A 17,220-nucleotide genomic window follows, 5' to 3' on the forward strand; every position below is an offset into this window, starting at 1 on the left:
GCGCTTGTGTATGAATCATGAGTGTGAATGGGTCTCAGATTCCTGAGTCTCATACTTTGATATTCTGATTCAGTAAGCCCGGTCCCTGTTGGGATTCTGCATGTTTTTAAAGAATCCTAATGGATCTGTTAGAGACCGTGTGCTTTCCTGGTACTGTGCCTTTGTTCACGCTATTCAATCTGCCTTGAATGTCCTTTCCTTCTATTTCTATCCACTATGGCCTATCTACCAATTGGACTATCTACCAATGGGATTTCAGATCCATTTCAAATACTGCCCCTTTTATCAAGCAAAGGTCCCAACAGTCAGAGTATAAACTGTTCCTCCTAAGAAACCCATAGCACTTTTTTTATATGCCTTAAGACACTCACATTTTGTCTAGGATGGTTTGTGGACACACACATCTAGCAAGAACTTACTTTCCTAGGAGGCTACAAAATGGAGATCTGGATCCACCCCATCAATTCTCATAGGTAAAGTCTTGTTAAAACATGGTAGCATTCTCTGACTCATCTTGCTCCCAGATTGTTCTAATCCACACAACAGCTGGCATGCTCCTGGCACGTTTCTGATGCCCGGTAAACAGTGGATATCTCTCCTGATGAAAGGTTGGATTCCCATTTTTGCATCCTTCACGGAGGCCCCCAAATATTGAGTAATTACCCTAGTTGAAATGCTTAAGCATAGATAGGGACTGCATCCTTTATTGTGACTTCTATTTTGGAAAATTTCTTGCTTGAACTTTACCTGACCATCTTTTCCGCATTGTAAAGGGTTTTGTCGAGGCTCACTCTGTGTAGAGTCCTTACCACTCACTACCTTTGTGGACGGCAATACCACATGCAAACCTCATAAGCCTTTGAGATAAACCCCATTTTCTTGACCATTGTAGTGATGAAGAAAACTGGGATTTAGCAACTTTCCAGATCACAGAATAACAAAGCGACTGAGGCAGGTTTCAAACTCAGACCTCGACGATTCCAAAACGTGATGATTTCTCCCCTACACCAAATCAGCCCCCCCATTAATCGGTGGTGTCCATTAAGCCCACCCACCTTTGAGGAGGGTGGGGCGGACAGGTTCGCTTGGACGAAAAGCAAAGTTGGCAAAATCTCTTCCAGTCTCTTAACTCGTAAGGTTTCCGCCGCGGGTCTCTTTTAACTCCTAAGCTTTCCGCTGCGGGGTAGGCTCGGGGCTCCCGCACCCGGCGCTTTGGCTCTCGGGACACGCGCCCTCGCACCCCGGCGCTCGGCCACCTCCTCCCTGGCGGCACGTGGGTGGGGCGGGGGCTCCAGGGGGCGGCGGCCAATGGCAGCGAGGGGGTCAGAGTCGGTTCCCCGCGAGGGGCGCAGCGGTTGCTAAGCGCAGCGATGAGACGGATCCGGCGCCAGCAGCCCAGGGAAGGGGGAGGCGCGAGCGAGAGCGCGTGGGAGCGCGGAGGCCAGAGCCGGGAGGGGGAGCGAGCGGAGAGAGACGCCGGGGAGGCGCGCGGGAGCGAACGCCCGCTCGGGAGCCGGAGCCCCGCGGCAGTGCGGCCGCGCCCCTGCCCGAGCCCGTGCGGCCGCCCAGCCCCGCTCCGCCAGCCGCCTTCTGGGCTCCCGAGGATGGAGGACTCCCGGGAGACGTCGCCGTCCTCCAACAACTCCTCGGAGGAGCTCAGCTCTGCCCTGCAGCTGTCCAAGGGCATGTCGATCTTCCTGGACGTAAGTACCGGGCGAAGGAGTTGGGTCGGCGGTCCCCGACCTCCACCCCCTCGTCGCGGCTTTCCTCTTCCCCTGGAGGAGGGTGGTCGGTCCAGGCGCTCATCAGCAGGTGTTTTGTACCCCCCCTCCCCCCCCGAACACCAGCGAGAACTACCTCCTTACCTCGCTCCCCTGTCCCCCTGGAAATGCACCGAGGAAAATGCGGGAGAATGGCTACCACCCAACTTGTAAAAAGGATTGTCCTGCACCTGCAGCTCGGGGCTTAACAACCCTGAATGAATGGCAGAAGTTAAATTTTCCAGCGGCGTGGGTTTCATTGGGGACTAGATCGGTAGCTACAACAATCTCCATTCAGGTGAATAGAGCGTTTTAAAGGGGCTAAGGGAGGGAGGGAACATCATTAACTCAACTCATCTCTGATGTGACCTGTTTGCAGTTCCCCATCTCCCTGAAGCTCTTAGGCGACGGGGACAGCATTAGGGATTGCGATGCCTCGCCACCCTTCCCCAGGCCCCACGGAGAACAATTACTTTGAAAACATACTTGTTTTTCGTTTTTAAAGCGGTGGCCAAGATCCCTTTCATGCTGTTACTTTTTTCACTGCCACCTCCTATTTTTCCGTTTTTCTCTCCTGTTCTTCCCTATACCTCTCCAAGTTTTCATTGCTATTCATCAATTCAAGCATCTGAATGTTCTTCCTTGGGGCCTCTCCCTCCCTTCGGTATTGATGCCCTTCCTTCATTTCTCTGATACTGTAATCGTTCTTTCTCTTTCTTTGTTTTCTTTTTTCTACCCTCACGCCGGGGGTTTTTATCTGTACAGCAGTTTTGTTTCTTATTTATTTCTCAATTTTGTGTTACTGCCCCTTTCTGTTGTTTCTGTTCTTTCTTTATTTTTTTTTTCACCCAGCTCTTTGCTGTTAGGATTAGTGGTTTTCCTATCCCTCAGTTGCCTGCCGGCTTGGGCTCCCTCAGCCTCTGCGTTGTCACATATATGCTGTCACCTGGAGGTAGTCGGTGGGGATAATTCTGGCCACTTATTTAGACATGATAGAAAATTGGCAAAAGGCATTGAGGAGTGCTGCGAGCTCTTTACTGTTCCCTGAGATCATTTCTTATTTAAATCCAGGTGTATTTAAAATGAAAATACATTTATTTGTGGAGAGATGAAACCATCAGGAAATCAACTCATTAGTACCATAATGGTGAAGCGGTTGTCATGAAGATAAGGGGGACAGAGTGAGGAGCCCTCCCAAGTGTCTTTGAATGGATTAGCTGGGATTTTTTAATTGGGAGAGAAAACCATATTGATCATTAAATCCGGTCAAAGGCAAATGTCATAGGTGAGACTCAGCTGCATCTCCTGGCAGCCTCCTCCCCTCCTCACCATGCAGTTCCAGGTGGGGATCCAGGCCTCTGTGGCCAGCCATCTTCTTCCCACCAAAACCATCTGATTCCCATTTTTTCTCTCCAGTTTAAGTCCCTTATTCTTCTGAGCCCTTATCTCTGCTTGGCTCTGGCCAGTCAGGTGATGTTTTGGCTCTAGTGGTCCAGCTGGCTGCTATTATTCATTAAATTATTCGTTAAATCCTGCCATTCAGGGCCAAAAAGCCCGTGAGGAAGCCAGGCTGAGAGAAGGAGGCACACTGCACACGGGAGAAGGGGATCTTCAGGGATAGCATCAGGGCTCCAGGAACTCACGTCTGTTAGGAGGTTGATGGCTAAGCTGCCATCAAAGAGATTCAAAGAGGGCCAAGGGACCCTCCGTTCATACTGGCCTGATCTTCACTGGGTCCCCCAAGGATATCAAGTGCTTCTCTATGACTTTTTTTGAAGCAGTTAACAAATCCTGGCGATACTGTGGAGATGAATGGATTGAGCTGTATAAATGGAAGTCGTCCTCTTTGACACACACACTAATCTTGGCCCAAGTGTTCAAACTGCTACTTAAAAAGAAAAGAAAAGAAAAAGAAAACAGAGGAAATTAAACTCTTTTTTTTTTAATTTTTTTTTTAACATTTTATTTATTTTTGAGACAGAGAGAGACAGAGCATGAACGGGGGAGGGGCAGAGAGAGAGGGAGACACAGAATCTGAAACAGGCTCCAGGCTCTGAGCAGTCAGCACAGAGCCGGACGTGGGGCTCGAACTCACGGACAGTGAGATCGTGACCTGAGCCGAAGTCGGACGCTTAACCGACCGAGCCACCCAGGCGCCCTGAAAATCTTGTTTATTGTCTTATATACATGATTGTTCTCAAGCTCTGTAAATAAACAGCAGCAGGTCCCTGTCCTGAAGGAACATGTGCTCTATGAATAGGATACCCTTGCCTTCTTGTATCTATTTCTAGAATTTAAAAATAAGAGTACAAAACTGATTTCACACAAGAGGTGTTGACATGCTTGTTTGTCAGGAAAACGCCAGTGTCTATATTAAAAAAAAAACAAAAAAACTGCCACTGGATTTTATCTCGAGTAGAAGAGATTTTGTTTACACTTTTTCTTTGAGATGTTTTGTGAAAAATCCAGCACTCTGGTGAAATATGTGACATGAGAAAGGATTTGTTACTTAAGGATTTTTGAATTATTCATTTCTGGATCATATTGCTTTTAGCAAAAATAAAATGTGAAATATAAATACATAATTTACTCGATTTGTTTTCATATATTCCAGTAGCACTGCTAAGAAAGATTGCTTTTTGAATTCTATGCAGATCATAAGTCGGTAATAGAGATTCCCTGTTCCAAAGAGGAACAGGAATGAAACCCATCAGAGTCACCTGCATCACCAGGACTGATTTCTGAATTTGAGGAAAACTTTGATTTTTAGTGTTTGTCTTCCAAGGCCACTGTACTAACGAGTCCTCTGAGTGATTTTGAGGCTACCCTTGCTGACATGACTAGATATATCCAGCTGGTAAGAAACTAGCCACAGATCAGAAAACCAGAGAGGGATTTACCATACCTATTTGGCTTTTGCTTCATTTTCCTCATGTCCAAATCAGCAATCATGATGAGTATGCCGCTTAATTCTAGAAGTTGTTGCCTTCAGTGCAAGTGCATAGGATAAGAAAACTGAAAACAGATAAAGGAAGTGTGCTATATAAATTTGCGCCATTATTGCTAGATCATTGTTCCCTATTGAATGCCTGGATCACAGTTGCCAAATCCACAGATGAATACAGAGACTGTTTCATTAGAAATCTAATTTATTTTATTCGATTCTGTCTAAAAAATGGCAGAATATATATGTTATATATACATTATATATATTCATCATAAATACTCTTGAGTGCCCACTGGGGGGCTTAAGGAAACCCAGGGCTGGTGCCAAGGCATCTGTGCTGTGCCCCCCTGCCACCCACAGGAGAGTGGCTTCACTGGGTTCCGTGCATAGCAACATGGGAGGACCAGGAGGATGACAGTTCTTTTCCTTCTTAACACCTGCAATGCTGTCCGTCCCCAGGTTATTTCATTCCAGCTGACAGGGAATAAACTCTGATGTAGAATACTAGTCCATAAAGCATGTGGTCCCTCTTTGGAATCATTCTATTAATCGACTCTGCTACTGTGCAAAGGGAGAAAATCAAGCCTTTCACATCATCCCCCAAAGCAAGATAAATCTGAAGTGAAGTTAGTTATAATTCCACCGCTTGATGCCACTGCCTTCTCCCCAACAGTTTTGTTTGCTTTTTAGCTGGAAAGGAAGTGGCCCTTCCTCATGTCGCTAGGGGCAGAAGTGGGGCCTGGAAGGCTGTGAGGGAGAGAGATGATCTTCCTGTTTGTCTTCCCTTCCTTCCCCCAGCCAGGCATGCACACTGACGCCCACTGAACAAAATGCACAGTGCCTTGGCTGGTCAGGGACTTGGTGAAAATAAGGAAGAGTCTTCTTTTGCAAAGCTACTTAATCCTGAAGCCCTGTCTCTACACATGGATGGGAATATCTGTCTAAGAGGTGAGATGGACGGAGGACTGTCAGAGCAGAAACAGTTTTCCAGGTACAACGGTTCTGTGACCGAATTCTGCTAGAGCCATATACCTCCTATCTTGTCTAGCGCACCCTGGATAATTTGAGTGCGGTTGTTCCGTTGGGAGGATGGCAGTTAACCCTAATTGGCAAGGCAGATATCACTCTCCGAGGTTTAAGAGGCTGCAGAAGTAAGGGAAACTTCGTTTTAGTGTTACCATACATTTAAAACTGTTTTCTCACACAAGCCCTACTCCAGGCACAATTGAGACGATAAAAATGTTTGTGCTGATTACCTTTGCTCCATCCATTCCGTGGCCACTTGCCTGCATCCTATTTCGTGGAGGTCCTTCCTTCTGGAGGTCCAGGTCCACAGGCTATGATTTACCTGGTAGGTCTTCCCTTCTGGATGGTACCCCGTGTTCTGGATGAGAACCAAATTCCCTGCCCTATATCCTCATCTCTCAGGAGTCTTCCTGGCTTATGTCATTACCTAATTTTAACCTGGTACACAGTAGAAAGCACTTAGCAGATATTAGTTCAGTAAATAGTGACAAATAGGCCTTGACAACAATATTTGCATCTTAACACCTGCCTTGAATAACCTCGGGTGAGAAATGAGACATTTTAATGAAGGCCGTCAAAGAGTAGCCTTTAGGGTAAAGGATGCTGTTTGATAATCCGTAGATTGTTGCAAAAACACAGCATGGCCTACATTTGAGTTTTAATTCTGACCCTAATATTTGCATCTATTTACCATGTATCTTGTGGTAGCAACTGGTAAGATTAGCCCATCCAGATTACTATGGTAGCATAGTGTAATGAACCCAGTTTTCATCTGCAGTACATTTAAAAAAAATTTCTTTAATGTTTATATATTTTTGAGAGAGAGAGAAAGAGAGTGCAAGTAGGGGAGGGGCAGAGAGAGAGGGAGACACAGAATCAGAAGCAGGCTCCAGGCTCTGAGCTGTCAGCACAGATCCTGACGTGGGGCTCGAACCCACCAACTGTGAGATCATGACCTGAGCTGAAGTCGACACCTAACTCACTGAGCCACCCAGGTGCCCCTGCAGTACATTTTTTTATTAGTCTGTGGGCTCAGAGGCAAAATTTGCAGCAGAGACCGTTCTGTTCATATTTCATTACAAAGAACTGTCTTAATAAAGCTACTGTCTTAATTTCATTGCTAAGAGGCTGAATGCTATTTAAGATACTGCTTTCTGAAATGAAATGTTGGACGTCCTGGGCCCAACTCTCTGGTATGTGGTTATTCCTGTTCTAGTTACTTCGAACTCTTAAGGACACAATAGAGCTTGAAATAGAATCTTCCGAGCATAGTAAAGGTAAGAATTAGGCTGTGTTTCATGTCTCCCTGACTCTCCGCTGGGGCTTCATAGTTTCAAGGAGGGGGAGGAAGCTGGTTATGATGGAGAGGAGGATTCCCCAAATCCCCACTAGAAATTAGCTTCGTGGAGTAAAAAGATTTTGTGTCCCATTCTGCTCTAAGCACAGTTCTTACTACTACAAGCAGCTTTCTTGCAATCGTTAAATAAATTTAGTTTATAAAGGGGGACCAATTTCTTATGCACGCAAGTCAGGGGGGATACATATCTGTTGTTGGAAATTTGTCATAAGTGAGATTTTGGGTAATAATATTAAACTATTATAAGATTGTAAAATGATTAGATTTAGCCATACTTCATCTTCATGAAGTCAACAGAAGGAAAGGAAGATAATACTTCTGTAGCAGAAAGCAGGAAAACCGAAAACTTTGGTAATCAAAACTATTGCTAATCTTTCGAGCTGCCCACCAAGAAGTGATGACCTAAATGTACGAGTGGCTCTGGTTACTTCACATAACTGTCTGGTGCTCAGAAAAATGATCCTCGTATGCCCCTTTCATGTGATTCAAGGGTATCTTTGCAATATGATAAAGGGACATTTTCTCTGGTAGTATATATAACATAGCTGTGGTGTGCTGTGTTACCCGGATTTTTTTTTCCCTTAGTAGACAGTGCCAGCTAGGGCTGATTTGATTGTTGCTAACAGAAAAAAAAAATAACCTAAAGTATCTTAAGATTTAAAACAATAATTTATTGGCTCCTGCGATGAGAAGTGGAGACTCTCGTCAGAATGGCTTGATCAGGAGCTCAGAGAGTGTCATCAGGATCCGCTTTCTTTCAGTCCTGGATGGACACTGCTGTCTTGAGGACTGGTTATGTCCAGTTCTAGGTTGTATAAATTTTCTGTGGCTTCTATGACAGTATACTGCACACACAATGGCTTAAACAACCGCATTTGTTTTCTCAGTTCTGGAGGCTGGGTCGATGATATCAAGGTATGGGGAGGACCTTTCCCTCTGAAGGCTCTAGGGGAGAGTCTGTTCAATGCGTGTCTCCTAGCTTCCAGGGTCAGATTCCCGTACATTCTTTGGCTTGCAGCTGTACCACACCAGTATCTGCCTCCATTACCATGTGGTCTCCCCTCTGTCTCTGCATCTCTGAATCTCTCTCTCCTTATAACGTCACCAGTCTTTGGATGTAGGGCCCACTCCAATCCAAGAAGAGCTTACTTTCTTTTTTTAAAGTTTATTTATTTATTTTGAGAGAGAGAAACAGAGACAGAGGCAGAGGCAGAGAGAGACGAGAGAGAAAAATCCCAAGCAGGCTCCGCACTGTCAGCACAGAGCCCGACGTGGGGCTCCAACTCCCAAACCGTGAGATCATGATGTGAGCCCAAGTTGGACGCTTAACCAACTGTGCCACCCAGGAGCCCCAGTAAGATCTTATCTTAATTTGATTACATCAGCAAAGACTACTTTCAAACAAGGTCACCTTCACAGTTACTGGAGGTTAGAACTTCAGTGTTTGTTTTGAGGCCCACAGTTCAACCCATGACATATATAACGATAGAAGGGTGGACAGCAGCTTCTTACCTATATCTTCCCAAGTTCAGAGTCAGCAGAAGAGAAAGCGTGTCTCTTATGATAATTCCAGCAAAACCATGACCTTACTGTGCTCATGCCTGAGTAGTCACTGTGGACTGAGTGATGTGACACCCTGTTTGCCAGGCCTGAAGGCTCTGCCCAATCCTCGAGAGTAGAGAAAAGATCGATTTCCCAGAAGCAAATTTTGAAATCATGACTTAAGATACCTGATGGCCAAGCAGTTCTTATCCACCAAAGATAATGTAATTAATGTGTAGAAGTAAAGTCATATACAATATAGACACATGAGGTCTGTTTATCCATGATTTATTATTTTTTTGTTTCCATGGATTCCCATTTATTGAGATACAATTGACTTACATGAAATTGCGCCCATTTAAAGTGAAAAGTTGATAAGTTTTTACATATGTACATACCTGTGAAGTAGGTACTTCAAGATACCTACTAGTAGTCAAGTAGTCAAGACAATAAATAGTCAAGACAATAAATATACCTACCACTCCAAAAAGTTTTCCCATGTCCTTTTATAATACCCTCCCTGCTCATTTGTATACAACCCTTAATCTTCTTCCTGTCACTATAGATTAGTTTGCATTTTCTAGAGTTTTATATAAATGGAATCATATAGCAGGTATTCTTTTTTGTCCTAGGGTTTTACTCAACATGATCACTTTGTGATCCATCTGAGTTATTGTGTGTATTCAAGAACCCTTTCCTCTTTATTGCCCAGTAGTACTCGTCGAGTGGATGTGCCACAGATTTCTTTTGTGCAAAGGCATTGGGTTGTTTTCAGTTTTTGACTACTATAAAGAAACTTCTCAATTAGGAAACCTTTATTTAAAATTGGAATTTCTTTTATTTAATGGTGGGTGAATTATGTATGAATATGATGTTCACTGCAATTGCAAAAATGGTCATAATTTTTTTTTCTTTTTCTTTTTCAGATACTGAGGAGAGCAGATAAAAATGGTAAGACCAAAAATATGCAGTTTCTATTTATTAATCTCTTGCCTTTTAGATCACCTTATAAAGAATAATATGGAAAAGAGAGGAGAACCCAAGAAAATGGTACATAAAACGTCAGCCTCTTGTGCTAAGAATTTTAGGCAAGTTTATGGCTCCAGATATTCATAGGAAGCTGAAAGAGATACGTACATTTGACAGGAAGACGGAATTTATGCCTTGAAGTGAGGAGCTGTCATAGCTCTGGCTTTTCCCTTTTATGCTTTAATTTTAAAGTAATAACAGCTTCTAATCATTGAGTGTCTACTATGTGCCAGGCCTTGGGCCAAGTGCTTTGAGTTATTTCTTAGAGTTAACAAGATATAGATCTGAGACTTGAACTTGGGTCTGTGTGGCACCAAAATCTTGGCTGTCCACACCGAACAGTGGCCTTGGGGGCTGCTGTTGTGCTCTGAGCTAGTTACCTACAAGCCTGCATTGCCAGACTTACCTCCACTCCATGGCTCTTGGCCATAGCTCTTGCATTTGAATTATATGCACTAGAAGTAATAATCTATAGGGACAGAGCAGTAGGTTGAAACTAGTATAAAAAGATTGTTCTGTCAGAGGAACTATGATTTAAATGATGCTTGCACAAAGTCCGATTATAAGCTGTCATAAGCAATATCCTTTGACTCTTATCCCACTGCAGATTTTGTTCCATGGAATGCCAAATTAGAGCTTATTGAGTTTATTTTGCTGCTGTAATACAAGTACAGTATAGTACAAGTATAGTATAGAGCTATATTCTTGACAAGACTTTTGTGACAAATTTAGGATACAAAAAGTCCTTTCCTTTTCTTGAAATCCGATTTCTTATCTGTGGGGAAGGGTTACAGGCAGAGTCCAGGTCTGACACTTTAAAAACATTTGTTGTGGTCTGGTTAGCCCTTAAGCAGCCAGATCAAGAAAAGCTTGATTGCACTGGATAGCTTTTCACACAACAGAAAAGATATTAACCCCAGGAGTTGCTGTCATATGAGGGTCTGTTCCCCAACCCGGATATTTCATTGGGCCTGTCCATTAGAATGTTTTCTCAAATTAGGGTGCACTGGTTAATATATTATCAATTCAGAGGGGCTTTTTTCCACCTGAATCACTTGATTGATTTTTAAGACGGATGTAACGATGCTGTTATCTTGTCTTCTCATCCCACTTGTTGGCCTTATGCCTGACGTCCAAACCCAGTGATGCCTGAAGCACGACTGAATAGTCCCTATGGCTCCACGCTAGTTGCCATATTAGCATATTAGCAGCCATTTCTAGTTCAGATATGCCTTTTCTCTCTCTCTACCCAGGCTCCTAGTTTTCTCAGGCTACACCTTCCTTTCCTTGGACCCCCGGCTCTCATGGAGGGTCCTTATTACCTTTGTATATGCCACTCTTCTCTCCATTACAACTCACCTCTTTTGGTGGCTTGCTGTCATAATCCGTAGTCATAATAAAAAGCACCTGAAAAACCAGTTCATGATTTACTGTAGTTTATGATAACCTCATATGTTCTGCTATGAAGAATGGTCACTCGGTCAAAATAGGATAGATCAGGAGAGATGGGAGTGCTTTGATCTAAAAGCCCGGTGTGGTCCTGTTCGGTCCTCTGTTTTTTTCATCTGCCTCCTTGCTCCCTCTCCTAATGTGCTCTCAAAGCCACCTGCCCTTCCGCTCTTATTCCCACATACTCACCACGCGTCCTCTTCTGTAGCCCTCCCAAGCACTAGGGATTCTCTGAGCATCGCTCCATCTGTCACCCTTCTGTGGTGGCGTCCTTGCTTTGACTTCTACCTGTTCTGCCCTTTCTGTGCTTAGCCAGCTTGCACACTCTCCTGTATTGCTGTCATTCCTGCTCAGAAGGCACCTTATCTGAAAAGCCTTCCCCAGCTCCCCCTTGCAGGGCCCCAACCTCTCTCTCTCTGTGCTCTGCACACTTTGGCTTGTATTGCTTATTCCCTTTTGTGAGGACTACAGTTGTTTGCTGGCGATTCTACTTCTCTAAGCCAAGCTTGCCTCTCTTGGACAAGGAACTTGGCTTAGGTGTAGATACCACGCCCAGCCAGTCCTGGGGACTCCGTGGATGTTCATTTAACAAATTAACGACGATTAATGACATTTTTCTCCATTACCCATCTCCTGCCTCTCTGTCTACTCTTTCCCCTGCCTTTCATCCTGCTTTGCTCTTCTCCCTAATTCTCAGTGTAAAGTGAGGGGAAACAGAGACAGGACAGTCTGGGTTTAAGTCACAGCTCTGGCACCTAGTAGCATTATGGCTTTGGGTAAGCAACAAACTCTTCACCCTCTGCTTTCTCATCTACAGAATAGAGATAATAGCACCTACCTATGTCATGGGGTTATTATGAATAGTAAGTGACACACATATGTAAGGTCCCCAGGGAAGTGCATGGTACATAGTAATAACTTATACCTGCTCATTTTGCCACTATTTTTATGATCAATGTGATCAGTATCACTATTTAAAGCTTGAGCTATTTTGAGGTTGTGATGCCTTAGCTATTGGAGACACTTGGTGACATTCCAGTCATTTCTATTTCAGTGGAGTTTAGTGAGAAAAAAAAAGAGACTATTTACCATATATTCAGAATTGGAAAAGGGAAAAAGAATTGTGGATAATCTAATGTAAATGAGAAGATACCAACATTAAAAAACCATCTTTCTGAACCATGTGTTCATCCCATTCTGTATTTGCAAATAAACAGCTGCTACATGTACGTGATCTCTGGGTAACAGACCCTCATATGACAGAATCCCTTATGGACTGCATAATTGGCAATGGAATAACAAAGGGGGTAAGAGGTGTTATTCAGTATCAGCTTAATATGATACTTAGCCTACCAGATTTAGCTTTTGGGATCTATCTGACATGAGAGAAGCTGCTGGAGAAACGGGGAAAAAATACATGATAGCAATTAGCTATAATAATGGTGTCTCAGATTTGTTTGCTTTTGGTTATTGTTTTAAAATCATAGGCTAGGATCCTAGACACAAAGACAGACCTCAAAATAGGATAGGAGAGATATGAGTGCTTTGATCTAAAGAGCCCAGAATTAAATCTAGAAATGCAAAGCTCCTGAGAAGGCTTACTTATATGCAGGTAGAATGAAAATGGAAATGATTCATGGGTATTTGCAAAGTTCACAAAAAAAAAATTAACCTTAGAAAAAGGCAAAATGGAAAGGCTCATAGTAATTAACACCACAGATTTTATTTCACAAAGCACCAGGCCCACCGCGGGGAGTAAAATGCCTGCCGCAACATAGGTGCTCAGTCAGTACTTGCAAATCTATTTGCAAAAGGTGCATATCCAACGATATGATACTGAAAACTGAACAAGAAACACAACCTTATAGATCAGTCCATCAAACTAAGCATTGTTGTTACTTATCTGTTGTTTATTAATTAATAGTATTAGCTAAAATTTGTTGAGGACATGTCTTAGACTATGTCCGATTACAGGTGCTTTATATACATTGTCTTCAGTTGTTGTGAAAAGTCTATAGAATAAATAGTTTAGAGCAGTGGTAAGAACACTGGCATTGGTTTAATGACTTAGAGCAAATCATTCAATTTCCCCTTGCCTCCGTTTCTTCGGCTGTGAAGGGGGGATAGATAATATTGTTTCTCTCAGAAAGCTGTCGTGAATAGTAAATGAAATTTTGCCTGTGCATAGTAATTACAAAGATATCAATCCATTAAGAAGCTATAACATTTTAAAATATTTATGCACCCAATATAGAAGCAACTAAATATATAAGGCAAATTTCAGCAGACCTAAATGGAGTAATGGACAGCAATAGAATCATACTAGTGAACACTAATATACCACTTACATCAATGATGTTGATGATTTTCTGAGACGATCAATAAGAAAACATTCTGCTTTAAACAACAGACCAGATGGATTTAATAGATGTATACATAGCATTCGTTCTGAAAGCAACAGCAGAATACACGTTTTTCTTGAGTGCACATGGAACATCCTCTAGGATAGATTATATACATGTTAAGTCACGAAACAAGTCTAAATAAACTTAAGAAGATTGAAATCATATCAAGCATCCTATATGACCACAGTGATGTGAAACTAGAAATCAATTACCAGAAGAAAACTGGAAAATCACAAATATATGGAGATTAAACAACACACTACTGAACAACCAATGGATCAACAAAGAAATCAAAGGAGAAACTTAGAAACTACCTTGAGACAAATGAAAATGGGAATACAACATAACAAAATCTATGGGGTGCAGCAAAAGTAGTTCTAAGAGGGAAGTTTATAGCGATATAAACCTACCTCAGAAAATAAGAAAAATTCTCAATCTGACTTTACACCTAAAGGAACTAGAAAAAGAATAAATAAAGCCCCAAGTTTAGTAGAAGGATGGGGCTAATAAGTATCAGAGTTGGAATAAATGAAATAAAGACAAAAAAGACAACAGAAAAGATTGATTAAACTAGGAACAGATTTTTTGAAAAGATAAAAAGACCTTTAGCTAGACTCAGTAAGGCAAAAAGGGGGCTCAAATAAATAATATCAGCATTGAAGAAAGAGAAGTGGCAACTGATACCAAAGAAATACAAAGGATCCTAAGACACTATATGAACAATTATATACCAACAGATTGGACAACCTAGAAGAAATGGATAAATTCCTAGAAACATACAATCTTCCAAGACTAAATCATGAAAAAAAAGAAAAGTCTGAATAGACTGATTACTAGAAAGGAGATTAAATCAATATAAAAAAAAAAAAAAAAACCTACCAACAAATGAAAGTCCAGAACCAGGTGGCTTTACTTGTGAATTCTACCCAACATTCAGATAAGATTTAATATCTGTTCCTCTCAAACTCTTCCAAAAACGTTGAAGAGGGAGGATTGCATCCAATCTTATTTTATGATGTCAGCATTAATTACCCTGATACCAAAACCAGACAAAGATACCACAAAGAAGTAAAATTATAGGCCAATATTCCTGATAAACTTAGATGCAAAAATTCTCAACAAAATATTAGCAAACTGAATTGAACAAAACATTAAAAAGATCATATACCATCATCAAGTGGGATTAATCCTAGGGATTCCAGGATGGTTCAACACCCAAATAATCAATCAACATGATATCCAATTTTAACAAAAGGATAAAAATCATATTATCTCCTCAATAGATGCAGAAAAAGCATTTGACATAATTCACCATCCATTTATGACAAAACCTCTCAACAAAGTTGGACTGTAGACTATTTCAATATCTAAAGTCCACAAAGACAAGCCCACAGCTAACATTATACTCAATGGTGAAAAACTGAACAGTTAAGCTTTAAGATTAAGGACAAGACAAGGATATCCACTCTTGCCACTTTTATTCAACGTAGTAGGAAGTCCTAGCCAGGGAAATTGGGCAAGAAAAAGAAACAAAAGGCATCCAGATCAGAAGGGAAGAAGTAAAACTCACTATTTGAGGGCAACATGATTTTACAAATAGAAAACCCTAAAGTTGCCACCAAAAAAATGTGTTAGAGCTAAGGAGTGGATTCAGTAAAGTTTGGGTACAAAAGCAATATACAAAAATCTGTTGCATTTTTATATACTGAAAATGAACTACCAGAAAAAGATATTAAGAAAATAATCCCATTTACAGGTGCATCAAAAAGAATAAGATACCTAAAAGTAAATTTAACTAAGGTGGTGAAAGACCTGTGCAGACATTAATGAAAGACATTAATGAGAGAAATTGAAGAAGACACAAATAAATGGAAAGAGACTCTGTGCTAATAGATTAGAAGAACTAATATTGTTAAAATGTTTATATTACCCAAAGCAATCGACAGATTCAAAGCATTCCCTCTCAGAATTTTGGTGGCATTTTTCAGAAATAGAAAAAAATAACCTTAAAATTGGGACAGAACTACTACTGGCATTAAAAACACTCATATAAGAAGTTCAGGTTGAATTTGTGTGTTTGGGAATATTTTGAAGACTTCATTGGATCCTTATGTAACCAATGTTAATAGATTAGCAAGAATTGGTAAGAGCCTTTCAACATGGCCGCCCACAGTTTGGTTTATTCAGTTAACGTGTAAATATGACCTCAGGTAGAGGGGTAAAACACAGGTTTGATAAATGGGAATATTTTCTCTGAAGATAGGGAAACTTTGAGAGTACCATCCAGAGGTCTGTGGTTCTATTTCCTTTATCTTGCTAACAAGGCTCTTGTGATATGAGCTAGTTAGTTAAGAATCACCGGCCACACAGGGAGCTCTATAGCCCCTCCGATATTTAAAAAAAAAAATTTTTTTAATGTTCATTTATTTTTGAGACAGAGAGAGACAGAGCATGAATGGGGGAGGGGCAGAGAGAGAGGGAGACACAGAATCGGACGCAGGCTCCAGGCTCTGAGCCATCAGCCCAGAGCCCGACGCGGGGCTCGAACTCACGAACCTAACTCACGAACCGTGAGATCGTGACCTGAGCTGAAGTCGGACGCTCAACCGACTGAGCCACCCAGGCGCCCTGCCCCTCCGATATTTTAATCGGGGATCCTAGCCCCAAACAAGGATAAAAAGATTAAAAGCTGGGCCCTGGAAATTAGGATTACTGGCATGAGGCCGATTTTTATTTCATAATCTCTCACTATTTTCTCAAAATGTTTTGGGAACATCGGTGTAACTGAGAATCAAGTAACTAATTGCAGAGCAGTAGGGATCAGATATGGCACTATACTATATTTACACTCAGGCGTCTGCAAACTTGCAAACCCTTCAATTGTACACCTACCAGCTTGAAAGTCAAAGCAAAGTCTAGTAAGAGCTATCTAAAAAAATAAATAAAATCTCACGGCCGGACAATGACCCAGGAAGAAGTGGCTCATCAGGCAATACAACATGTGGGAGTGCATGAGTGCAAGTTCCGACTATGATAATTTTTTCACAAAATAAGGAAAAACAACTTTTCTATTTCCACAGTATGGTTTTTTTTTTTCTAAAATACAAAGCAGTTTCACTCTCATAAATGTGTTGCTTTTCTGCCAAAAGCAGAAAACTGTGAAAATTCTTATCTTTACTTAGCTGGTCTGATCAGCTGTCATAGAAACAAACAGAGAATTTCTATTCAAATTACTGAGCCCACAACATGAATGCCATGGGCAGCCAAAGGTTCAGAAGTCAGAACCTGCTCTGATAGCAAATCCTACAGTGTATAGTGCAAGGTGTCCCCTCTAAAATGTGGCCTCTACCATAAGTGCTGTCTGTAATCTGGATCTGTTGGTTAGCAGCCCAGAGTTCCTTTCTCTTTCTGTTCTGCGGTGAATCATCTCCTCTACTCCATCTAGTTACAGTTAACTCTAACTATAGTTAAGCTAGGCTTTGTCGTCAGATGTCCTGGGTTCAAATTCCCGTTCCTCTCTCTCTCTGTGATCTGAGCGAATTATTTTACTTCCTCGTTTATAAAAAGGAGATAAAAACTGTAGGTCTCATTGGGCCCCTGGGTGGCTCAGTCGGTTAAGCCTCTGACTTCGGCTCAGGTCGTGATCTCAAGGCTCATGAGTTCGAGCCCTGCATCGAGCTCTCTGCTGTCAGCCCAGAGCCTCCT

At 41.9% G+C, this 17,220-nt stretch overlaps 1 protein-coding gene across 1 annotated transcript in view; it reads left to right on the top strand.

The window, feature by feature from the left end:
- Nucleotides 1–1,343: 1,343 nt before the first annotated feature.
- The window catches only part of NECAB1 (N-terminal EF-hand calcium binding protein 1), a 197,291-nt gene continuing 181,414 nt past the window's right edge, over nt 1,344–17,220 (top strand). Inside the window, exons 1-2 of the mRNA XM_058698510.1 lie at nt 1,344–1,703; nt 9,559–9,583. Of these exons, the coding sequence (XP_058554493.1) occupies nt 1,371–1,703; nt 9,559–9,583 (358 nt within the window). The 5' untranslated portion in view covers nt 1,344–1,370. The remainder of the gene's footprint in view (nt 1,704–9,558; nt 9,584–17,220) is intronic.

The sequence above is a fragment of the Neofelis nebulosa genome, chromosome 14 (genome assembly GCF_028018385.1).
Source record: "Neofelis nebulosa isolate mNeoNeb1 chromosome 14, mNeoNeb1.pri, whole genome shotgun sequence".
Lineage (NCBI taxonomy): Eukaryota > Metazoa > Chordata > Mammalia > Carnivora > Felidae > Neofelis > Neofelis nebulosa.